General features: G+C 40.3%; 3 protein-coding genes across 3 annotated transcripts; 2 read left to right on the forward strand and 1 right to left on the reverse strand.

Annotated features, from left to right (window-relative positions):
- Positions 1–13,302: 13,302 nt before the first annotated feature.
- On the forward strand, positions 13,303–18,332 carry LOC105685918 (glucose-dependent insulinotropic receptor-like). Its single transcript, XM_012400400.3, has 3 exons — positions 13,303–14,099; positions 15,742–16,096; positions 17,054–18,332. The coding sequence occupies exons 1-3, from the start codon at positions 14,097–14,099 to the stop codon at positions 17,914–17,916; spliced, it is 1,221 nt and encodes a 406-aa protein (XP_012255823.2). The 5' UTR covers positions 13,303–14,096; the 3' UTR covers positions 17,917–18,332.
- Positions 18,263–21,346, reverse strand: LOC105685917 (mitochondrial chaperone BCS1). Its single transcript, XM_012400399.3, has 7 exons — positions 21,075–21,346; positions 20,553–20,744; positions 20,108–20,247; positions 19,744–19,938; positions 19,150–19,383; positions 18,893–19,063; positions 18,263–18,756 (listed from the first exon to the last, which is right to left on the reverse strand). Exons 1-7 carry the CDS (start codon positions 21,203–21,205, stop codon positions 18,542–18,544), a joined length of 1,278 nt encoding a protein of 425 aa, XP_012255822.1. The 5' UTR covers positions 21,206–21,346; the 3' UTR covers positions 18,263–18,541.
- Positions 21,347–21,467: 121 nt separating this feature from the next.
- LOC105685850 (lymphocyte-specific helicase-like) lies at positions 21,468–25,963 on the forward strand. The gene is made up of 7 exons (XM_012400286.2): positions 21,468–21,714; positions 22,191–22,603; positions 22,896–23,464; positions 23,791–24,455; positions 24,650–25,044; positions 25,118–25,376; positions 25,477–25,963. The coding sequence occupies exons 1-7, from the start codon at positions 21,597–21,599 to the stop codon at positions 25,572–25,574; spliced, it is 2,517 nt and encodes an 838-aa protein (XP_012255709.2). The 5' UTR covers positions 21,468–21,596; the 3' UTR covers positions 25,575–25,963.
- The last annotated feature ends 422 nt before the right edge of the window (positions 25,964–26,385 follow it).

Below are 26,385 nucleotides of genomic sequence, written 5' to 3' on the forward strand. Positions count from 1 at the left end.
GATCTGCATAATGTACTCTATCTAACTTTCGAGACTGGATTCTAGAAACAATGATTTATACATTATTTTTTATAAATACGTACCGCGAAACAGAGTGAATTGTGGCCGCGGATTCTCAAAAGCCTCCGTTTTATTCAGTTCACCCGCTAAAATCAGGGGCATTTTTTGATGCGAATAATCGGTTGGGTTACGTCGACGATTTTTTGAAAATATCTCAATCCAAAATGTGTCGATTCTCGAATTTTGGACGCAGCCGATTGTTTCTGAAACCTCGCTTCCCAACTACTCGTTTTAATTCGAACTGCGTATCACCGCTAATCATGTTTTTGAATTTTCATGGCAAGCTACCCCCAAAGTTACTCGCGGAGACTTAAGTTATGGTCGTTGACTCACCAACGACGCGGCATCCGGACTTTTACTGTACGTACGTACGTCGTGTTTCTCAGCCGGCGTGACGACCTTTCTCTTCTTCGTACGACCCCCACTTCATTTCAGAACACCACCGCTAGTTTAAGGGAGAATCTCCACCGAGACGACGCAACCGTAGCAAGAAATCGTCTGATGTCTGATTTTGACGAAAACCACCCTAACAAAGTGAAAGGGACCCTCGACAGACGATTCGCGTTACAGGTCGAATCGAGTGAGATTTTTTTTCTCGATCGGATCGTCAATTTTTATCGCAACAATCGATCTCGTTCAGCAGATAGCGTTATCGGTATCTGCAAATCTATAAATCGTCTTACGCCTCTCAGTAGATCCGATTCAAGTTCCGAAGCCACTTTATTTATGCATGTGCGCGTGTCATGTATATTTACTCGTGCTCGGCCGGCGTTAAACCGTCGGAACGGTGCTGGTCGTTGGAATTTTCACCTACACAACTCACCCCTCAAAACCCGCGACTTTTGGAAGCAACCAGCGAGCATGTCGCGGTTACGTTTTAACACCGACAACATTGGTCAACGATCACGAGGGGCGTGAGTAGGGTCGAGTGACCTGCAGTTGCCGGGCGTACGATCTTCGTTTGTAATTTGAATATTTTTGTTTTTTTTTTCCATTTCTCTCGAGCGTTTCCAAAAATATTGTCCGATGTGAAAAATCAAAAAAAAAAACAGCGCAACGATAGAAATTACCCGATTTGAGGATGCGGCCTCATCGTTCAAATGTTTCGAAAATTAAAAATAATTTTCTCCTGCTCGAAATCCACCTTCGAATATCAAGCGCTGAAATTTTCGAGAAACGCACCGGCGCTGATGACGGAGCGAAGTGACGCGTTAAACGCGGGGCGATTAACAAGAAAATAAAACTTGACCAGATATTCAAGTAACCCGAACAAAAACAAGGAAATTACGTAGTACCAGCAGCGGGGTGAAAAAAAGTACAAAGGCTGTTAACGAGAACCGGAAACGCGGCAGTTCTGTCGGCTGTCTTTATGGCTGACCATGTCAGCGTCCCGTATAACACAGTCGACTGCCGTTTATATCTCACCGTGCTGATTGTACCCTGGAAGCATTAAAATGCGATTTTGGTGACCTCAATTAAAAGACAATGGCATCTCTTGCTGCCCCATATATAGAGTAGCCGTCGAATTGCGCCTAATCAACCTTTCTACCTGTACACATTACACGCGTGTGTGTATTCGCGTGAATTAGGCTCACTTTTACGCTCTCGTTTCGCTCCTTCTGTTACAAATTCTTCGGAATATTAACCGAGCGTATCTAATTGTGTACCGATATCGCCGGAAAGTTATCGCGCACGTGACTCGATGTTAATTATTTCACGTACCACGGCGTAGAGCACCAGTCATGTTAAGTACCGTATAATTGCTCCAGGTATTCCGAAATTTCCAAAGTTTCAGCGCGCTAAGTTTGTACCGCTCTGAGAATTTATTAGGTCAACCTAGTGTCTTTTATGGCCTTTCTTTTGCGAATCAATGTCGCGTGTGTGTAGCCCGGGTAACGGGTATCGTCGAAAATACATCTAGCGAAAATCCAAAATTAGGAGTAATTTTATCGAAAAACCTGAAAGAGAAAAAAAAAAAAACAAAGTCCCTCGGACCGCGATTACTTATACATGATCTCGAAACTTGATCGGAAAGCTAACGACCCGTACTCCTATCGAAACAATTTATTCGCTAGTTTATGGATGTGAACGCTTTCACGCGTAAAATCTAATGCGCGAGACGACGTTTACCTCGGTCCGCAAAAAAAAATTACGTCGCGTCAACGGAGTTACCTGGGACCGGAGAGGTGAGCTACCGATAAACCGGACAAGAGATACTGTTCAAAAGTGGATTAGTCGACTCGAGCGACTTCTTAAAGTCGTTTGGGAAAAAATGCAGGTCGCACGTACCCCTGGTCGAATCGAACCCCCGTACCCGCCCCGTTTCGGTGTACAAGCCGCACCGCGTACGATATTTCATCATCCTAAAAGGGGCCCCTCTCATTTATCGTTCAGTACTTTGCGTAATCACTGTTCTAGCGTATAGGTGTGTAGCGACGATTAGCGTTTCTCGTGATCCAAAATTCATAACATACATTTCTCATGTACTTGGTGCGGGCAAATGAAATGTCAGATAACGTATCCGATTTGCCAATATTGATCGATACTACCGACGTACACCCCTCGAGAGCATTAATTTACCGTCGATTCTGCTTCATCAGTTAACAACCGCGCTGTGAAAATATTAAACGAACGGCGAAAGAGAACAAACCGTCCACTAATCGCACACCCTAATGGAAATCAAATAAAAAATTTAAACAAGCGAAATAATCCCGGCTAAACCTCGGCAATATTATTATTCAATATTATTCCCGAGATCTGACGGACCGGAGATTTTTTCAGTAGAGAAAAAGCAATAGTCCTCAGTGTAATGCACATTAAAAAAGTGATCAAAGCGACGAGCTGCGAATAAGAAATCCGGAAAACTGCATTCGATCGACGACGACGGTTTCGAGACGTTCGAAACGGTCGTAGAAAAAAAGCGAACCGATGCGGAATATCCGTCGCTCTCTGGTTGTACAGCGACACCTAAACGTGTGCGCGGGTATGATAGTCTGCAAACCACCCATTAGCACACTGCAGCCACGAAAGCGCCAGAAATTTCTTGGAATTTGTTATTATTGGATTTCTGGCCACCCTATAAGCGGTGCAAGTTCAGCAATCTATTACATTGTACGGGGCTATATTTTTGCCCCGGTATCTAATTACTAACTTTTATGTGCTTCGGCAGCTCGCACAACGTGCCACAGTATTCCGCACCCCCCTTCCCCCTTCCCCCCCGCCCCCCCCCTCACCAGCAATTTCTTTTCGATCAAACCGGTGTCCTGCTTGATATTTTTTTCTTTCCGTTCCATTCCGACATCGTTCAGCTTTGTTTTCCGCCAGACGGTATCACGCACACGCGTACAGCGATAAGAAAAAAAGCGTCGCAAACGGACGAAAACCTATCTAGATGTAGGTAAATCACCGAATCAAGCTACCGTGCGAAATGTAATTGTATACTTTTACATCGCGAGGCGAAGCAGCTCACGACAAGAAGAGAAGGAACGGTAAGCACGCCTGAAAATTATAGCGAAATCATCGGTAGATACGATGTAGAAGTGAACAACGATCGCGGGTTTTGCGTAAACGCCATAGTTTTAGACGATCGATTTGGCATCTCTTGGTTTGCGGATATTTTTCAAAACTGCAACGTTTTTTCCCCACCGACATTTGGGACTTTTTCTCCAAGCAAATAACGCCTTAAATGCACTTTTCAGAGACTGGATTTACGTCCTCCCCGAAGAGCTCCCCAGGCACACGTACATACATACATAAGCTCCTCGCACAGCTAAGCAGCTAGCTACTTATACGCCACGTGCCCACGCCACTAACCCACCGAAAATTAACCCTCAATTAATCCTGAAGAAAAACATTGATCCAGTTGGTCCAAAGTGCATCCAGCGCACTTTTTCGCGTTCCAGACATTTTCGAATCCTACGAGCCATGAGCAAAAGCTCGATTACACGTTCGATCTTCGAAACTTTCTTCGACTACATCCACTCAATCAGATCGGTCGAAAGCCTGATCCGTTGGATCGGCATTCTCGAAAAATAAACGCATCGATCGCAACGGTCAAATTGTATCTAATCTTTGTTAAAAGTCACGTGAAAGAGAGAGAGAGAGAGAGAGAGGGAGTCGGGAAATCGGCATGCCAAACGTTGAGGACCGCTAGTGGATATAAGGTTCGCGAATAGTTGAAATACCCACGCACATACCGTGAATAACTTTGAGATTCTCGGAAAACATCCGCCCTTAAGTAAGATATACAGTCGAAAGCTTGCGGATGAAAAGTAAAGAAAATTTTCAATGAGTACAAAATCAAAAGGAATCCGAAAAGAATTCGGCAACACGTCGCCGGTTGGGACGAAGAAAATTCTCACCGAATTTCTTCGAGAGCGGATAAATGTTGAAAAAAAAAAATGTGTAATATGGCGAATCAATAAATATGAGACTCACGTCCGATAAGCGCGTGAGCTGTTCGATATCTCGAAAAAAGTATATGTACATATAAGCGTGTAGGCGACTGACTATGGTAAAACGAATTCAACGATCCAGACTGCGTTGTAACGTCGTGGCTCGTATAAAGTCGGGAGTGTTTCAAAAATTTCGCAAATGCCGCGATAAAATATTACACACGGTTATTACGCGGCATAAATTATTTACACAAACAATTCATTTACACATGGGCACAGGAGCTATAAATATCGCCTCACTTAATCCAAGCTAGCGCTGTGCTTTAGGGGATTTCAAGCGTATTCGGAGAGCCCCTCTGTATATTGGCTTTGTATTGCGGTCGGTCCGCGTGCAGCCAAAGTCCGGCGTTTGTACGCGGCGTCTCGAAAATTCTACCGGAAGTGGAGCACCCTGCAACGGATGTGCAACGGCGGTGCTGTATCTTCTTATCGGGAAGCCAAATCTCGAAGATTGTGCGGCGTGTGTCGTGAAACTTCGACGAAAAAAACTGCCATTTTCTTTCCCAACAATGCGCCGTGGGTTTACCCGTTGTGCGATAAAATTATACCGCACGAGGTGCGGTATATACTATACGCGCGTGTTCTATCCGGTAGAAAATTAAGGAAACCGCGTGTACCTAAATAAATTTTGATCGATACGGTTATTCGGTGTTCCCTGCGTGCGGAGGTACGTACCTACCTATCCGTACGTGATGGATATTATCGGTACTTATTCGCGGAACGATGATTGGGTCCGGTGTAGTTCTCGATTTGCGCTGGGCCTCGAAAATTCCGATGGGCTTCGAGAATGCTTACCAATCAACGGGAGTCTATCCTGATCGGCGAGACCGTACGCGTCGTCTGAATATTTCAAGCCCAGAGAAACTCGCGGGACTTCCACCGAATCGACGATACGTACGTACAGTCGTTACACGATGTCTACGGTATACACACTGCGTAGCGAACGGTGAAAATAGAGACTATTTACCGTCGTCGCGAATATTATGTACGCGTGTAACACGCGTACAGCACCCCTGCTCTGTCGTTGTTTTGATACGGATGTACTCGTGTTTTTTTTTTTTTTTCTTTTGTTGAAACGAGTAATCGTGAAACAAATTGAAGTATATAAGTGACGACGAGTTAGGATTTCGCTAATTTGGAAGACGCGACCGATTCCGCTTGATGAATTTTCAAGGATACCTCGGCGTCGAACGGCGTTCGATGATACCCAACAAAATTCACCTATTACGGATAATGTAACACGCCAGTACGAGCGTGAGCTTATGGAATTTAATTTTCCACACGGAAGTTATCCAGTCGGCCAGACAACAACAGGCTAACGGAGTATCTCACTCGTATGTGCGTCTGCACACGTGTTATCCATATTTTCAGCATACGTTGAATGGCTGGCGGCTGACGTTACGCGATGGGGGTTGCAGGGTGGGGGTGGGGGTGGGGGGGAGTGAGCCGAGTAATACACAAAATGTGCTTTGAAATGAGAAATGAAAAAGCCCTCTCTACCCCCGCGCGTTGCCAGCGAATTTCCTGTAAATCGTTGGCTATATGAATGCGTACGAGTGATTCAAGCGAAGTTATCTGCAGCCAGGCGCCCATTCGTTCGTTCCACGCCACAATCATACGGGGCAAACATACCTCTAGCTGGCTGTATACCTATATACACACGTACGTACGTACCTGCCGTACAGGACACATGGGTATACTATACGTTTACGTGCATATACGCGGGTACGCGGAATGGCCCGAATTCGGGGCGGATTGATTCCTCCGATGTCTTTGAATGATTGCAATTTTTCACGCGCAAATTCTACGTTTCGCGAAAATTCGCGACACACGGAAAAAAGAACTGCAGCTAATTCCGTTGACGTCCGATCCACTCGCCGTTATTGTTCGCGATCACATCGTCCGTCTAGTCGTCTTTCTCGAAAAAGGAAAACCACAATTTTCAAAATTTTCCAATGAAAATTTACGTTAGGATGGATTTGTCCGCACGTCTCGTAATGTAACTCAAAGTTTGCTGTGATCAGGCGAGTCGATGAATTCTTTTTTAGAAATTACGTCCGCAGACTGCGAATAACGAGGTTACGACCGTTTTGTACTTGATTTGGAATAACAAAAAAAAAAAAAAAAGAACCAAAAAATTGTACGCACGTCGATAATCACCCGTGTAATTTTCAACACATGCCGCGTGTCCTTAATTGTTGTTATGGAAAACAATCAGCGAACAATATATATACGTGCATATCGATGTATAACGCGAAACATGATTGGCATGCATGGAAGTGACATTGACGAATATTGGCAATGTATATACATACGATAAAATATTAATAATACACCTATGTAATCGATAGTATACGTATATATATAAATTTTTTTTTTTTCGTTCTATAAGCGTAGGTATCGGTAATGGATGACAGTAATTGGCCACAATATAATCGATTATCGAATAATATGGTTTTTGAGGCAATAAAAAAATTTGCCCTTTCAATTAGGAAACCGTGGAGAGTTCGAGTGTCTTGATTCGAGCGAATAGACCGTCCATACGCAAGCAATCTCCGAGAATTTCAAGTATCCGCGCGGCGGTCTGCGAGGGGCGTTTAAAGATTTTTCAAGTACGTCAATTAACTAGTGCGGTGAATAATTCCAGGGTTGTCGATTATTCACGGCTCTTGATCGATCAACGATTCGCACAAGATTCCTCTCGGAAGGATTGTCAACAGCCGACAATCGCGCTACGCGCGCCGCGCTAATCACCCCGTACCCTCGGAAATCGAAATTACGCGTCCTCGAAAAAACATTGAAATCAACGAAGACTCATCCTCGAAGAAACTTCTAACTTCGTTCGAAAATTAAACCCCCGGTTTCGCACGGGGATACGCGGGCTCGGTGAAAAATCCTTTCGCGAAAAAATGATTTTTCCGCCCGTCTTCGAATACGAGAGCGTAATCGTTCGCGGGAAGAGCCGCGTTGCAGCTGTCTGGTTACCCGACGCATTTCCAGGGCGGTTGTTTACCCAACGCCGTCGGCGCATAGTCGTGTGCTGACAGTAAACGTAGTGCCCGGACATCGATACAGCCTCACCGCTCACCCCGCCTATATATATACCTACGGGTTTCTCTTTCCACTCCAGGAACCCAGGAAGCAGGACTCCGACACTCCTGAACCGAGAGGAGAACCTCGCCGTTCCACTAGCTCCCGTTGCCTCGTACCCCTTGTTGCCCCCTAATAGCTAAGCACTACGGAGTATAGAGAGTATAGGCTCAGTTGCCCCGATCCTCGTACTCCCCCGGCCGTGAAAGGGGTAGCTTATCCCCCGGTCCTCTTCGACGTCGTATTCGAGTACACACCACCCAGATGTGTGAATATAACGTACGGCACACTTCCTCATTCCGCCGGTGACACCATTTTCTCCAAGGCTCAGCTGCTCATTATCGTATTTTGGAAGTCTTGACACCGTCAACCGTTAAGGACTCGACGACTCTTCGCTACGTTCCCCCGTCCGCGTCGTACCCACCGCTATACGTGGGGTGAATTTGACGGACGCGAGGTAGACAACGACTGCGTGGAGAGAAATCAAAAATTCTCCGGCCTTTGTCGAAGTTTTGAAAAAAAATTTCGGGCGACGAAAATTGTGAATAGCGCCGATTGGTCTCCCGGAGATTATCTCGAAGTAAGGGGAGAAAAAAAAGGAATCATTTTGAAGCTGCGTTGGAAATCGAGTCTGGAAATTCGTCACTCTTCACTCTACTCGGAATTGAAACTTTAACGTGACTCGATCGGTTGATCGATAAGATACGATTTTCTGTGAACAAAATCCGCGGGATACATCGACAATGAGTAACATTTATCGTTGGGAATTCGTCAAAATCGATTTCGCGAATCGGATAAAAATAAGGGAACGATGTAACCCATACCAGCCGGACGAAGTTATTATACCTTAAGAAGCAGATATATCTCGCCGATGGCTATTATCTCCGTTCTTTCATAGTTGTATGTTTCTGATAACAGATCAAGATAAATTGTTACTTTTCCAAACTTGTTCTCAGTCGGTCTTCAAGTATATCAATAACGACAAATAGATTTTCCCCGATTCACTCCTCCCTTGAAATATGGCGAGGACGGTGTATATACATATATATACATATATACGGGTGTAGAGAAACTTTGAACCGAAGTTGGTCGGCGGGGTGAATCCTCGCATAAATACGAGAGGAGAAATTATTCGGCAAACTAATGAGTATCGAAACTTTTATACTCACCACATTTATTAAATGTACCATAGATATATTGAACCTACGCAAAGGTACTTGATCCGAACGAAAGAAGCTTTAAAATTCATCTCCCCATACGCCACACGTTCCACACGCGGTGAAATTTTCTGTGTGAGATTACTCTCACCGACCCTACAATGTATAGGTGTATCAGCGAGATGGTGCGAAGTAACGTATGAAGTATTTCAAAATTTCAATGGCAGAGAACAGGAAACAATTTGTTGTTGTCAGCGGGGTCTTATTGATAGGTGAGCTTTTGTTCGTGAAACGTCGGGAGGTTCCCACAGGAACACAACGGTCGATATACACGGTCTGGATTCGGGTACAAATTGATCAAAACTCACGGCGGAGCGACCCCATTGCTTTCCTGCTATACTCATTATAATGTATACCTCCTCTCGAAATTTTAAGACTCCCACGATCGGAATGCATGACGAATGAACTTTCTTCACTCCGAAAAACGATAAATGACCGATACAACGATCGTTGGAGATTGGTATATTCCTGAACTCGAATTACCCAAGATAACGCCTCGATACCTCGAAAGAATTTCATGAACTGTTGATCCCAAAATTGACAAAAATCTGAAGTAAACCTTCGGATTTAGGGAAGAGTCGGAAAAACATGCCAGATCATGAATACCGAAGCACTAAATATTGACCTAGCGAGATAAAAATTATTTTCGAAAGAACAAGTGCCATTTCACGAAATATCCATGATCCGTCTCGAGTCTACCCTATGCAATTTTTGGGTCCATATCGCGAGACTTGAAATATATGCTAATAAAATGGGCGGGAGAGTCGAAAGTTTGGTAACTTGTTACTGTTAGTTTAATTGGTTTTTTTTTTTTTTTCACCACATTATTTTTCTAATGTTTTTCCGACGTTCGTTTTTCAGCGACGACTTGGAGGTTTGACAAATTTTTCTTAGCTAAAATTTACGACTTTCATTTCGTGATTCCTATCGTGTGCAACGGGCGAAAGTTAAAACCCCGCAAAATGAATCCCTTATTGAATGGGGCAGATCCGTTAGCGGTATTTTTATAATGCCGTGAGGTAAAAGTTTTCTTCTTTCCTAGTTAGTTCGACGCTTGTTTGCCACATTTCCATAGTGATTCGATTTATTTACGTGTATAGCAACGCGTTACCCGGTATCGTTACACGATATCGTGAAGAGTGGACAATTAGAACGAGATATCCGCAGCTAACGGAGTGCGGGTTATTCCATTCCGTTTGATAATTCTTCTCTACTCGACTAATGCAATAAATTAACGACGAATACAAAAAAATCCGACGATAGGATTACAATTCGATCATTACGTGAAATTTTAATGATAACGAAACGACGAATAATAAGCGAATATTTTCCATCAATTTTATGATACTTCGATACGAATAAACTAATTACCAAACGGTAGTTATTTCGTAATTTGTGATCCGCGTATTTTCATTGAACACATAACAATTGTTATATGCAACTATCAGACCGATGAGAATAGACAAACTGTACGCAATCGTGTACCAGCCAAGTTATACGCAAATTTACTTCGAGGGGAAGTTTGTTATGATAATTATACTTCCGTTGATGACACTTCAGGGAGTTGAGAGTGAAACCGATTACTTGGAGACCAAGATTTACTGAAACGCGTGCCGACAATAGCCCGCTGCCGTTTATATGAAGAAATTTTCGATCGCTGCTGTGAGTTATTACCAGTGAAAAGCCTGAGGGAATTTAATTTTTTTCGGGACTACATCCCTTAATCGCTATACCTACTTGAATTTCTGAAAACATATCATTATTTTTTCTCGACAATATTTTACGTTTCATCTAAAAATTAATTATCCTTCACATTATGGAAAAAAAAAAAAACCTGTGACCTGCTAAAAAACCAATAATCATTTAAATCAAGCTATATGCAGGTAATTATTTTCACAAAATGCTACCCCCGTACGGTGGCGACATCTGTTGATTGTTATAATCAATTTATACCATTTTATAATGTTATTCGAATATTTCTCTTCACTAATTAGAGAATAAAAAGACCAAACAAAAAAAAATATATAATTACAAACAAAATATTTCCGGATTGGCTGAAATTATGATACTAATTTGCGGTAAAAGCAATCGCCAAATCGTCTGGGATAAACACACGCAATATAACAATTTTCGATCTAAACGTCTAGCTGATTGTCAGAAGCCGATTTGAAGATCGGTTGCAATATCGATCGATAAAAATAATATCTGTGTGCTTGTACAAAAATCGAGGAGGGAAATGCACGGTCCAGACAGATCGGAAGTGGAGAGTGTCTGCCGTCAGAACTGCATGTCGTACTTAGCAAAGTGTACTTTGCGAGCGGTCTTTTCACAGCGCGACCCTCCAGGAAAACGATCCGAAAGCGGCATGTGAGCGGACGGGGAACTCGGACACCACTAACAATAAGAGGAGTAGTCGGAGGCAACGAGGACGTAAGAGGAGCGAATACGTTCGATCTGGACACGATCCATCTCCCCTCGAGAAGATGACTCCTCCGGTGTCACAGGACACGCACTCAAAGACTTCAAACATCGGCAACGTTCGATATTCCGACATGCGACTTTGCTGGTAAATTCTCAAACGTGTTAGGCGGTAGTCTAAAATCGTCGGAGTAAAGCAAGTAACCATCTTGCATATTAGAATTGAATCCGCAAAATTCCGAGTTCCAATAGATGCCGCAGATGATATCCTTTCACGCTAGAATATACTTCACTATTTGTAGTGTTCCAAAGAGCTGCGAGTGTTTTTTAGATTTCCTTTCATTTTTAAGTTTTACCATTTTCCACCATACATCGACGGATTCATCTCATTCGTCGAACGTGTGTTCCGACATCGGCCTTAATTAATGATTCAAAAATCGCCAATTTGGACTGCCCCCCGTATTGAGTGCGACATCCGCTTAAAACAGATCAAATAACTCCTCTCATTGTCAGCCCTTTGCACATTGTATGGTTAAAAAGAAATTTTTTTTTTTTTTCTCCTTTGGATCTGAACTCACCCGCAGCATCTGGACACGAATTATACCCACTCGATCCTCACTCTAATTAGTCGAAATCAGATTTAGTTAGTTAAAACGACGTGATCGATAACGTTACCGCTCCATTTCACTGCCTAATGTCTGCTTAACCTTCCTCGGAGCACTTATTTGAAATTAGCATTCGAAATTTACATGTTCGTTTGAGCATCAATCTACATATCACATAGGTATCCGCACATGTACCATCTATGTGTACGTATAATTTCTGACAACGCAGGTACTTGAACCGATGCAGAATTATTCCATTGAAAAATCGATCTAAATTATCTCCACCTGTATCGAATGTTTCAATCAGGATTGATGAATATTATTTCGCGATGCCGTACTTCCTTTTTGCAATACACAATCAAGTGTAGCTACGTACATCAGGAATACGCACTTCCATAATGCTATACCAATCCCCGAATTTCGGAGTTACCGTTTCGTCGAGGTACATTCCAGCTATCGAAGCATTCGTGAAATTTTACCGGACTCTGTTATTACGGAATTCCAAGTGAATAGATGCCGGCCTCCAGTTCTACTGTACAGAATATTTTAACCAGCACCTTGAAATCGATGAAACTTGCCTGCAAACCGAACGGAGTCTGTTGGTCGACGAAGTGTAATTGCGACAAAAATTGACGGTTAATTGGAACGGGGTTCGAAGATTCAATTTTTTTTAAAGTCCGTTTGGAAGCGCGGAAAGCTTGAATTCCAGGGGGGGGGGGGAAAATCCTCCGAATCGTAACTGATCTAAGAGATTGAATTTCCAAACCAAGTTCCATTTAAGGTAATGTAATCTCGTCTTCTGTTTCACCGTAGATATCGAAAAATATCTACAGCTCCTCCTGTCAGCCGTTCAAAGATATGTAACTGTTGCATTATTGTGATCTAAATTTTATGAAAAATTCTTTTCTAATCTTCGTTATAATTCTTTTACTGATTGTGAGCGAAAAAAAAAAAACGAAGATAAACAAGATGAAATAAAACTCGACGAGCAAGGATTGTGCAGCGAATTTCCCACCGCACATGGAACTCCCCGTATAAAATATCAGCGAGCTTTCCCTGCGTGGTTTCTAACGACATACTCATCGACACGGACCAGCGCTAGCGGCTACAAACGAGCTGCCACATCCGGCCGCGGGAAAAGGTCCGCCTCCTGCCGGTGAAAGAATCGAGGGGTTCCTGGACCTCCTCCGTACGAGACATTTGTTTTGAAAAATGTCAATTTTTTCGCACCGCCAACGAACCGATGGTGCTTTATATTATCGTAATGTATGGTGATTTGGATCGGAAATTTTCACCTCTAAGATATACGGTTGTCAATGAGAAAATTCACCATGCCAAGGGTAAAATCGATACGGCGTTAACCGCGGGACTGCAGGAGATTTAAAAATCGAAGCTCTGTAATCTTACGACAACATTAATTCATGTGCTGCGATGGTCAAACGTTAGTCACCGATTGCGAGTCACACTGACAGTTATCATCAGGTTTTACGAAACATCAAACGGACACACTGCAATAATAGATAATGCTGGTCGGCGGCTCGCTTCGTGTGTATCTTGTCGGAACGGATACTATATTTGACGGTCAACAACGCGGACGAGAAAATTGGTTTTATCGCGTTTCCGGGTATCCGAACGAAAAGAAGAACGATTTCGTGCTTAAAATATTCTGAACGCGCGTTGCGTTGAATACGACGATTGTGGTACGGCCTCAGCATCGTTCGAATCTATTCGGGATTCCCAGTCTCCGAAACTCATACATACAATATCAGAGTACGACGACGGTTGCCACATCCTACGCGAGACGCGACCGCTTGGTCTTCGGTGTAATTAAAAAAAAAAAAAAAATAAAAAATAAAATTACAGTCGAAACAGACTTTATCAGAGAAACGGACTGTTGCTCCGGGCAGATGAGCTTTGTCTCTTGCTTGAGTGGCTCGGAATCTCATCGACTCCGTGCGTGGCACATGTAACAGTAAACAACGTATAGTAGTGACTCTCACTTTGCGGTAGTAACAATTTAGCACCGTACACACGTAATAGCAAGGAGACATTCTTGCCGGTCTCTATCCGAGAATAATTAACGAATGCGTCAAGTGCACGATTTTCTACTCGTCATCGACCGTGTTACTTAAGACATCCGCGATTGCGGAGAACGTGTAAATTTACTGAACATGACCTAGTGCAAGTCAGTTGGGAACGTCAACTGATGGGATATTATCTACATTGGAATAATAGGGATTAAAGCAACGATCATGGTAATTGAATTATTGAACATTTTCGTAATCATCGCCTGGATCGGACTTTCTTTTTCAATCATAAGTTCTGTATATTCCTGGAGAATTTTCGACGGTTGACGTTGGATACTTGAAAAACGCTATTATATGCCGCTCTCTGTGCGTTGTTTGACCCAGAAAGTATATCTATATGATCATTCAGATCAATGAAGGCGTAGCTTTTTCCGTCGTCAAAGTGCGAACCTTGAGTTCTAAAATTTATAGCACGTTAAGTTGATTTTTCATCGTTTTTTGAAGCATACGAATGAGAGCAACGGTGATGCTGTTATGAAAGAACGGAACGACGAAAGGAGGGTTTTTTCTTTTATCAATAATTCCTTATTGATTAGACCGATTCGAAAGAAAAAGAATTCTACAGTTTTAGATTTTGTTCATTAAAATTCCAGTGCCCTGTTGGGGGAAAAAATCAGACAGACCTTAAAATTGTAAGAGATTCGGTGCTATGGAAAATTTCTTACGAATGATTCCGAGAAATTTAATTTTTGAAGAGCTCATTTTAAAAGACCCTTCATTGTATCTGATATTTATAATAAACTCGAATATTCTACGAAATCCCCAAAACAATCCTGATTTCAAATCGAGTTTGTTATTTCAATGATGAAAACGAAAAATTGATGGACTCGAAAAAACTTTGACAGCTTTGAACAGATTTCAGATTGTTTAAATCAGGTTTCTCGATTATCAAAGAAGGAGCTGAAACGGTATGAAAAAAAAATTTGTTCGTGGAAGATCGATAAGAATTTTAGTAGCGATGACTTGTTTTCAGTTGCGGTCCCGAAATTTTGTTGGATACACCTTTCTTGTTTTCAACCCTCGATATATACACGACAAACTCGAACAACTCTCGAGCTGCTGTTACTTTAATAAGTACCAAGAAGAATTGAATCCACCCTATTCGGTACGCCCTCGTGAAATGCGGGCAGCGCTTAGCAATGCCCTAAATTGCAATCTTAGCTCGATAGCGAGCGCAACAAGGGTGAGGCCAAAGGGATCGTAGATGACTCACTCGACACTCGTAGCATTTTAATGTAGGTACGTCCGTAGGGGTGCGAGAAAAACAGATTAAAATCAACTAAGACTGAAGACACCCCCCTATTCTTTCGGAATCGCTATTAAATGCAGCAAACAAGGTATTATAATCACCACAACTGAGCTGTGGTTTTTTGGGCTTACATGAAGTTTGGACCCTCGTTTGTGACAAAGTTTCTCTTTGATTCTGTAATTCTTGTCGTTCGTTTTATGTCGGGGACTCGTCAGTTATAAGTTACACAAAGTTTAAACCTCAAAGGGTAATATTGCTGACCTAAAACACGCCGTTGTTAATCTTGTGTCAAAACTGCCTTTCATTATCTAAGTGCCGAGATTTGATTATATAAACATTAATTTCATCGTTATAAATTGCTTTTTTCGTACAAATACGGCAATTTGCATTCAATTTTTAATTTCTCTTTAGGGGAGAGCTCTAAATTTTTTTCATGACACCGTTGACTACGTAGCTATCAAACTGAAGGACTCAAGTGTCGTGCGCTGCATTCTAATTTGATTTTTATAGTCTGCTTGATTTGAATAATTTCCAAACCCGAATGTATTGCAATTGTTACAGGACGAAAAAGATGCGATTTTCACGAGTACGACGCTGCAAGAGGTACTCGAGACGACCATTTCTCACTACACAACGATGAGTCCGCATGTAAATTTGACCCAAGTTCACGGTGGCAAAACTCAACTGAAACTCTACGACATCTTCATACCGGGCCTTGGCGGGCTCATTATCATCACGAATCTTATGGTAGTTCTATCCTCGGGATTGTTACTTAAAAAAGGAGCAAATCCAAGGACGACATACCTCTTTCTGGGAAACGTTGCCATGGCAGATTTAGTCACAGGACTTGCTGTGCTTTTCGGGCAATACTACCCAAAAGAGTCTCGTAGTCATTTTTCGTGCTCCATTCAGATAGGTGAGTCTCTCCCAAAAGCAATGAGGGTAGGCGTCAGGCCGTTTAAAGAAGATCACAGAGTTTTCGATCATTAATTCCTTGTTGAAATTTCAAGTGTTACCTCGCCAAAGGTTGGGCGTAATTGGGTCTAAGAAATTTTTCATATCTCATAACGTTGAAGAGTCAAAACAATTTTCCAGAAGCCCATTAAAAATATATATCCTGAAAGGGCAAGCTTATTATTTATAATCAATCTTAAGTTCTTGCGAAATCTAAAGAACTCACTATCTTCAGTTTTTTTTTTTTGTTTGTTTTTGGTCTACCATACGATGGAATCTATGTTATTTCTCGTACCAAGAAATCGATATTATAACAAAATAATTTGGTAGAGAATTCCAACTAAATTACCAGATTTCTCTCTTTCACTTTATTCCGAGAACTCGTAATTCCCGTCGAAGACCCGCGATCTTTAAGAGTCTGCCATAAATTGTAGGCACCTCAGTATTTTTATCGCCACCATTCAATTACGCTGTATACGAAAACTCTGAGACAAGAAATTCTATCACGTTTTATATCTTTCCTTCGGAAAACTTGCTGTGTGAATATTTGCGAGTACCGCTACCCGGTTTTCTTGAATTATTATCCTAGCTTCGAAACAAGTTTAAAAATTCTGCGAAAACAAATAATTTACAATCCATTTTAAAGTAATGATTTTTTTTTTTTAAATATAAGGACACGATCCTTCTTTTAACGTGCTCAAAAAAATATTATTTTATAGTGGAAGGTTTAGATATAATCGAAAAAAATAAGTCTAGCTGCAACTTATCTATAGACACTGATGTATAATACTAACTTAGTTAGTATATACATATATCAGTGTCTGTAAGTATACAGTACAGCTCCATGTGTAAATTTAGTCTTTTATCAGTTCTGTTTATCCAATATCGTCATGATACGATGTATTCGTTACATTTCCAGGTTTAATCGTTTCTAGTACGCTCGCTTCCATATACTCAGTTGGTCTGATAGCAGTGGACCGATTCCTCTACATAGTACATGGCTTGAAGTATCATCGTTGGGTCTATCCTACACGTGCTCGACTGTTGATCACATTCACCTGGGCAATAGGAATCATTCTTGGATTCCTCCCAGCTACAGGTTTATGGAGTGGAGCAACACAGGGTGGAAAGATTTGTTGGTTCATCACGTTAGCACCGTCGGGTCTCATTTTATTGATAACGTTCGCTGGACTTCTTCCTGTGATCCTAGTTGTGGTTTTGTACAGTATTATTCTCTATCATGCTGTGAAAAAGGTTGTACAATTGCGGAAGGCAGATAGAAGGGATAATCCGCGAGATGTACATCAGTCTGAGGGCTTAAGAATATTTCGTGGTAACACCGTTAATGAAGATCCTGGTCACACTCAGCAGAGCATACAGAGAAAACCATCGCACGTAAAAGCTGTGAAAGTAGTGGCCTTCACTTGTGGGAGTTTTGTTCTTACTTGGCTGCCATACTTCATCGCTAGTTGCATGTACGTTTTTTGCGAGCAGGCAAACGGCGATTGTAAAACACTGAAAGTGGCAATAGCATCTCCCCTTGCCATACTCGGATTCCTCAACTCCTTATTGAATCCGATTATCTACGCTTGGTGGCATAACGGCTTCCGTACTTTTGTGCGGAAACTTTTGTGCCGAAAGCAAGATGCTAACAAAGAGTTCAGTACTACAACCACTAAGTCTAGTGCATCATCCAGTCGACGAAATGTATCGAGGAAATCATCAAGCAACAGCAACCAGAGCGAATCAAACATGCAAACCGTTCAGCTACAAATCTCTTGAGCCATATCAGACACTGGGATCAGCATCCGAAAAAAGATGACTGAACAGGAATGTATCTCATAAGCACTTCATATCTTTCGTAAAAGATGATAATCGAAATCGCCCGAGGTCCAGTGACTGTCATAAAAAAAATGTATTTAAGATCTTGTAAATTCAAAAATGAAATTGATGTAATGTTTCGTACAGATTCTTCCCAAGGCGTCTGATAATTTTCAGTTCGGTTAAGACACAAAAGTTTTGATTGAGTTCAAGATCAGAATGAGCTTCATTTCATTGTGAACAAGGTTAACAGGTAAAAGGGGAAAAATGCGTAGAAAATTGAAGAGCAGTCAGGCATGCTGACATATTTTGTCACCAGTTTTTAAAAACTATCGATTTATTTCTACCAATTAAAAACAATAAATTTATTAGTTCGATTTTTGATCACTTACATTGACTAATAACCAGTTTCCTTCTTCAGAGCAAATACCTTTCCTCGAATTGTTTTTTTTCGATGAACAGAAGGGGGTAGACATTTAATTTTTGCAAAGGTACACAAAGGTTATTGTAATGTTGATCGTACATGGTAGTACTGGAAACTCTTCGAAATAATGAGCCATCTCATGGTGTGAATTTACCTATTATTTCAATGGAGTTCCCATATTTGTGCTACGTTATTGATTACTGAATCAGGGTCATTCTTGTGGAACATGAAGAAGCCTTGAATTTGAGCAGGACTGACATTCCGGTTGAAAGCCATTACGCTTTTGGCAAATTCGGAGGCTAACTCTGCTGTGGATTTTCCTGGGACTTTGTAAAACTTCAAGAACATTTGTTCTATTTGGCTACCACTACACCAACCTGGAAGATAAAAATAATTATTGATCACCAGTAATTACTGCGATAACGATTTGATTCAAGTCAATTAGAAACAGATCTGTGCCTTTGGCAAACATAACTGTGAATACGTAGTTTTACTATTAAATATATCACATACCGATGTATTCTTTAACATCAACTCTACCAGGTCTGACAAGGGCCGGATCCAGTCTTTCAAGGTAATTAGTAGTCATGAACAAAATCCTTGCCTCTGTAGATGCTACGCCATCCAAGCAATTTAATAGGCCACTAAATGTAACTTTATTCAATCCATCGAACGCTGCTCTCACTGTGAATAAATATAAAATAAGTTACCTCTGCATAAATATAATTTTCCTACTCAAGTAATTACCTTCCACTAATTCAGTCACTCACCTTCCTTTGATTCCTCTCGACTAATGAAAGCAGCGTCCACATCTTCAAGAAGAATAATTGTTTGCTGTGGAGCTACAGCTAACAAATGATTCAGTCTGTCATCGGAAAGACCACGTTCTGACAAATTTAACACGCAGATGCCTCGCTCCAGTTCACCAGCTAATGCCGTTATGTAGGATGATTTGCCACAGCCGGGTGGACCATGAAGCAAATAGCCCCTCCGATAAGGGATCCCTGATTTAGGTAAAAACCGATTCATTATTGAATATGATACATAGGTAGAATTCCAAATCACACATAGCAAGAGAACCGTGACTACAGTTTTAATGAAAACGAAGTAGATGTAGACCTATTCGTTGTGAAACTGATTGTGTGCCTTATACCTGGATCCGGCGTAAGCATATTTCAATGACATTAATCACAAACGTTAAAACTAAACGTGCCGCATATTTTCCAAGATCAAAATACTGAGCAGTTACTTTAGAACCAGCTGAACCTAGCAATTTATAATTAGTATCAAAGGATAATTTCTACCAGTTGGCTTAAGAGTGAAGCTGTGAATAATGTTAATTACAGTGTGGTTCATGAGATGACCTCTTTCGCTATACCATCCAGGATTGTCGATAAATTCTCTGCAATCATTGAGAATCCGCTCTCCCACTCCAACATCCAGAATCACTGAGTTTAAAGGTCGTCGTTTCCTTGCATGTCCGAAAGGTTTCCATTCACTTCCCATTGCTGTGTACATTATCGTCTTTCCCTCATGCTCCTTCAAGGCCATTGTCCTTGCTGCAGAAAGTATACAATAGATGAATGAATAGGCAGTAGTGAAACAATCTTCTGATACTGTGAATACAAATTTGTAAATGATTTCATAGCTGATTCTGATCGGTCGCAAACTGTCAGGTAGAATTGTTGGCAGATGATTGAATGAAAAAACATTGAGGGTATACCTGACCTTCTTCAAGGATGTTGAAGTAAATGCTTTTGTCTCTTCCAAATGCTGTCAGCTGAACAGTTTCCCAAGGTATGCCCATGTGCAAATCAAGAGTTTGTTGTTCTCTGGTTCGTTCCACTTTTATCCAGTTGCTGTTGTATCTGTAAAGTAAATTATACGTGCTATAGCTAAGCTATTATTAGATTGAGCTACAATTGAAGACTGGGCAAACATTTGCTCTGGTAACTAGCAGATCTCATGATAATATTAATCAATGTGATTACTACATAAGGTGAGAGGTATATGACTTGGAATTACAATTAACTTTGTTCATGAGACATTGATCATTACAGATCATTGATTATAAAATATAATAGTTCATCTTGTCAAAAATCATTCTATTGTTAATGTTAATCAATAATTTTTATTGCTAGTACTTTTGTGGATTAAACCACTTCATACAAACCTAAAGAAATGTGTACCAATGCTTGGTATGAAATCATATTTAGTCTTGATGTGGCCTGTGTCTTTCATTTCGAAATGTGTCTCAACAGAAAGATGTTGAGTTTTTTTAGCACCTTTGTGGGTGATCCATTGCAGAAGCCATTGATAGCTTTTGTCACGACAGGGAACTTCCAGCGTGATCATATAATGCCGCCTGAAATAGATGATTGGTAATATTAATGATTTTTTCTGAAAGATCTATGAGATATCGCATCTTTGGTTTGATCGATGACGATGAGGCTATTCAATGGAACAGTGAATAGTGAAGAATAGACAACAACAGTGTCTAGATTGACTAATAGCGAACCATAAATCGAAATTTCAATCTATCCATCAAAAGGTTTTAAATTTGTTGTTGAAGAAACTCGAAGGATAGGTAGGCTGAAACTCGTAAGACAAGTTGAACGCTTACTAAAGTTTTGAATTACACTGTGGCATTGGAGGCAGTTTACGAATTATATTTGATAACTGAACGAATAATTACCTGAAAAGGATCAACCCTACTTGCATCCCTCTTCTAAGCATTGCGGCGCCGGCGCCGAGCCCAAAGAGCCCAAAACCAGCTCCGAAATAAGGATTGTCCGATAACGTTTGTACATAATCAATGATGGTCATTTTCCAACTTGATCTCTAATCGACGATATTCCAACTGTCACAACTATTCCAACATATACTTATAATATCACGTTACCATATTATTCCACATCAGATTACAAATAGTCAGATAATCACTCTTGATGGAGGATAACCTCAGACTGAGAAATTATGTTCGCTACCACTTCCCTTACACTTCCCTACCCGCAACTATCAACTCACAATTGTTGCGCGGTGACAGCAGTGAGAAGAATTGGCGGGAATCGCGTTACACACACCAAAAACCAAGCAATGGGCAAGCAAGCACATTGCCGGCCATCAGTTAACAAACGCGACTGAGCTGAGAAATGTGTAAAAGCGAAGCTCCTGTTACTTTGGTGAAATAAATGATTAGATCTTCAAATTAGTTAATATGAGTAATCAGACAATTGAGTCAAGTAGCAATACATCCAAAGAGGCCCGAAATGTTGAATTTATCGGGATCTGCGACGATTCAGGATTTGCAAGCATATCCGGATCTGTAGCTACAGGTACGTCGTCCCATTTTCAACACGTGTCTCTCAATCCCTTTGTGTCTTTGTTCCTGATTTTTCCAAATTTCGTAAACATGGGGATATCTGATATTACATAATATATCCATACAAAACTGATCATGGCTAAACTGAGGAAACCTTCTCTGATTGAGGCACCAAAATTTCACCTGCAACAGAAATATATACATAATGAATCATATTCCTTTCGAATCCCATTTCATGCTTGTAAATACTCTTTTGTAACAATTATAGGCTGTGAAATTTATTTCTATGTATTTTACTAAGCTGTATATAGCATCATGCTGTATGTTTATAGCATCAAACTTGCTACCAATAATTTCTTTACTACTGCAATAAAGTGTATTATAGGTTCTTTAGTTTTCTGTGAACTTGTGTAACTGTCTTGTCAATTTATATATAATCTTAATCAACAGACAATAAATTATTGTTTATATTTCATCGGTCATGTTTAGATTCAGTACCTTTGGATGAAGACTCACATAGTTCAATTGCTGACAATGTCACATTTAACCAGACACCCCTGGAAACAACGATACATGAGAATACTTCTCTGCCAAAAGTTTTGGGTAAGAAACAATTACGCTTGCAAGCTGAAAAAGAGAAAAAACTTGCGGCGACAGAGAAGTACAATCAAGATATTAGAGACTCGAGATATAAAAGACTGATGCATCTTCTCGATCGCAGTCAGTTCTATGCTAACTATTTAGTTCAAAAGATAGATGCGTCTAGCCAAAAACAAACGTTGAAACCAAACCTCAAGCGGAAGACAAAAGTAAAGGATGAGAACGCTCCACCAAAAAAAAAAACAAAGAAGCCTCAGGATTGGCAAGATTATAACATCAGTGAATACATGACCAAAGAAAACGTAAGTCATCCAATTTTTATTGCTCTATCTAACATATCTATGTGCTACATATCCAGATGTCCACACTTCGAGTTCCAGCTATATGTTCTTTAACCACATACTGGAATAATTTATAGAAACTAGGCACTCTGTACCCCTGACTAGCGTTAACTTAACGTTTGCAGTGTGTGGACTGGCCAGTTTCCACATAGTGTCCATGTTTAATTATCATACACCATTAATGCTGTTACATAGTACTTAATTATAAAAAGTCTTTCATCTTGTATTGCATAATATGAATTTATATTCCTAGATGAATGTGAAAGCAGATCAGAAGAACTTGAATTCCAGCCAAGAAGAAATCATTGGCGATACAGATGCCGTAAAATACGAGCTTAAAGATCATGGAGATGTGAAATTGAAATATTTCAATGGCAAATTACGTGATTACCAGATTCAGGGCTTGAGATGGCTTCAAGTACTTTATGAAAATGGTGTTAATGGAATATTGGCAGATGAAATGGGTCTAGGAAAGACTATTCAAGTGATTGCATTGATTTGTCACCTTGTGGAAAAAAAGATACCAGGGCCTTATTTAATTATTGCACCACTTTCAACCATTCCAAACTGGCTTACGGAGTTCGAAAATTTTGCACCAAAAATACCCGTTGTGTTGCTCCATGGAAATCCAGAAAAACGAAACCAAGCTACAAAAAAGATCACTAAATTTGCCAAGATTGATGAACACCAAACCCAACCAGTAGTTCTAACCACCTTTGAGGTACCTTTACAGCAGGAATATTTTCTCAGGATGCAGCAGTGGAGATACATTATCATTGATGAAGGGCACAGAATCAAGAATTACAAATGCCAACTCTTACAGTAAGTAATACTTATCTTCCACCTCTATACTATCACCATAATGAACAAAACGCGAAAAATTAGATCGTGATAAAATTTTACCGTGTTAACAAAGATTGTTGCTTGACCTGAATTTTGTAGAAACAGCTTAATCCTAAAGAGCCTTCACCAGATATGATCATTCTAGTCCGTTCAGAATCTTATAAAATTGATGATGCTAGTTGAATTTTAAATACTATTTGCCACTGTGTACCCAAGTTGCTTGTAATTTTTATAGATTTAATGGAAAAATGAGGTACTGCAAAAGGCTATCGATTCATTGGTATTAATTTTGTTGTTACATTTAGGGTTCTTAAGAAATGTCAATCGATGAACCGTCTTTTGCTAACTGGTACCCCACTTCAGAATGACCTATCAGAATTGTGGTCTTTGCTGAATTTTCTGTTGCCGGAAATTTTCAATGAATTGGCTGTATTTGAATCTTGGTTTGATGCTAATGAGCTACAGGATGAAGAAGGGACCGCAAGAATTCTCAAACAGGAATCAGAGAAACAAGTGTTATCGAGTTTGAGGGAGATACTGAAACCATTCATGCTTCGACGTCTCAAGTCAGATGTTTGTTTAGATATTCCTGCTAAAAAGGAAGTGGTGGTCTATGCTCCCATGACAGAACTACAACACGCCTTGTACAAAGCGGTTCTGGACCGTGATATTCATGTTCTTAGTAAAATCGAAGAAGAATCTCTAATATTGCCTGAAATTGATGGTCAACGTCCAAAAAGACGGTGTACACTTAAAGCCAATCAGGTTGAGTCTGCAACTCGTGCAACTCGTGCTAATCGCGAACGCCACTATTCTCGAGAATCTACCCCGTCTGGTGATGAAACTGCTACTATGAAATGGGAACGAAATACCTCACCAAATGAATCCAAATTAACTGAGTGGAAGCAATACACAAATATTGATGACCGTAACAGAGATTTTTTTATACGTGTTCAGACCAATCAAAGAGGTAGGTAATTTCAGAAGTTTCAGATCTATTAAACAATTATAAGTCAAGTACTTTCACTAATTGAGTTATTACAAGTCCGAAAAGTTGCAAACAATCTCCAACGCATCATGATAAGATTCAAAATGACCGATTATGAGTATCACCAGCTCACTCGGTAGTCCCAATGTATTTTATTCTGAAATTGTATTTTGCAGGTGTTATGTATAAAAAAATAGTGAATCATCCCTACCTGATTCATTGCCCCCTAGGCTTTGACGGTCTACCTAAAATTGACGAAGAGCTTGTTAAAAGTTCGGGAAAACTTCTAGTGCTGGACGCGATGTTGCAAAAGCTCAAGGCGGGTGGCCACAGAGTTCTTTTATTCTCTACATGGACCATGATTTTGGACGTACTGGAAGATTATCTTAATATGAGAAAGTTTTCTTATGTACGATTGGATGGAACATTTAAGTTCGAGGAGAGACAAAGAGACCTTAAACTCTTCAATTCCGATCCAAACATATTCGTATTTCTAATAACGACCAGAGCTGGAGGAGTCGGATTGAATCTGATGGCCGCTGATACAGTCATTATTTATGACAGTGATTGGGTATGATTTTTATTGAAATACTAATTTATGTGTAGAGCAAATCTTCTACAAGTAAGTACGTTCTCCTTTACAGAATCCTCAAGCTGACATTCAAGCCATGGCGCGTTGCCACAGAATTGGTCAAACACGTCCTGTTGTCGTATATAAATTATGCACAAGAGGAACTATCGATGAACGAATCCTTAATCGTGCTGAAGCAAAGCGAAAACTAGAAAAGATGGTCATATCTAAAGATCTATCGCGATTGAACCTCATGAATGTGGAGAATTTAGTGCATCTAAAAAACCTCTTACAATCTAGTGAAAACTCGATCGTAACCGCAGAAAAAGATGGTGAGTTATTCTTTCAGCCTCTATCTTTATTCAATACCAATTTCATTAGAGGTCATTCGGTAGAGATCAAACATAATTGTCTTTCTGTTTACTTTCATAGTTTTTACAAAAAAAGAGCTGGACGACCTCATGGATCGGAGTGACTTGTTGCCAAAGATGAAACAAGAGAACACAGAAAAGGCGGAAGAGAATATCTAACTCAAATTCAACAAAACAGCTCGATTAAAAATTTGAAAAGTGTTGAAGACACAACCACCTCCAATATTGTTATTATTATTAATATTTTCATTCAAGTGTAAAGGGGTCATAAGCTTTGGAATCAGAGTGATTTCATTCGAAGAAAAAAAAAGTTGACTTCAAATTAAAAGAAAAAACTATCCTAGATTTAAGGGATGTAAATACATTCTATAAAAACCTCTGATATTATTATTGTTAATACCGATGTGCAAAAACGTCGAGAGCTTCTTTCAAACTTGTCTCGTACATAGTATTTTTTTTGTATTATCGTTCATTGTTTTATTTTCGTACTTATTTATTTTGATGTAATATAATTGTTTTGTACTGATTAAAAAAATCGATCTACTCTACATATTTTACTTTATTTCACTATGAACCCGAATAAGTGAAATGATTGAACAGGTACATAGAGATGGTATTTTTTGATACTTCACTGCTACGTTCAAAAGATGCTCCTACTCAAGGAGATATGTTGATGAATACATGTTATTTTTTGGAAATTTAGTTCGTTTTCCAAAATTGTAAGCAACACAATTTGCGGTTCCCCGCGTGCGCAGAATGAAGGAACCGGGACTCGAGACCCGAGCACGGTACAGATGAGGCAAACAAATATAATAAACATTGTACATATAAAAATCTTTAATGTATTACTTCATAATCAAAATAGTTATTTGAAACTTTGTATTTGTTCACTTATCCACAAGTCAGCTCGACCATCTTTAGGTCCGACGCGATTTTCTGTCCTGAGCATTGTACCGAACTGTCTTGCCTC

Source organism: Athalia rosae, chromosome 5 (genome assembly GCF_917208135.1).
Source record: "Athalia rosae chromosome 5, iyAthRosa1.1, whole genome shotgun sequence".
Lineage (NCBI taxonomy): Eukaryota > Metazoa > Arthropoda > Insecta > Hymenoptera > Athaliidae > Athalia > Athalia rosae.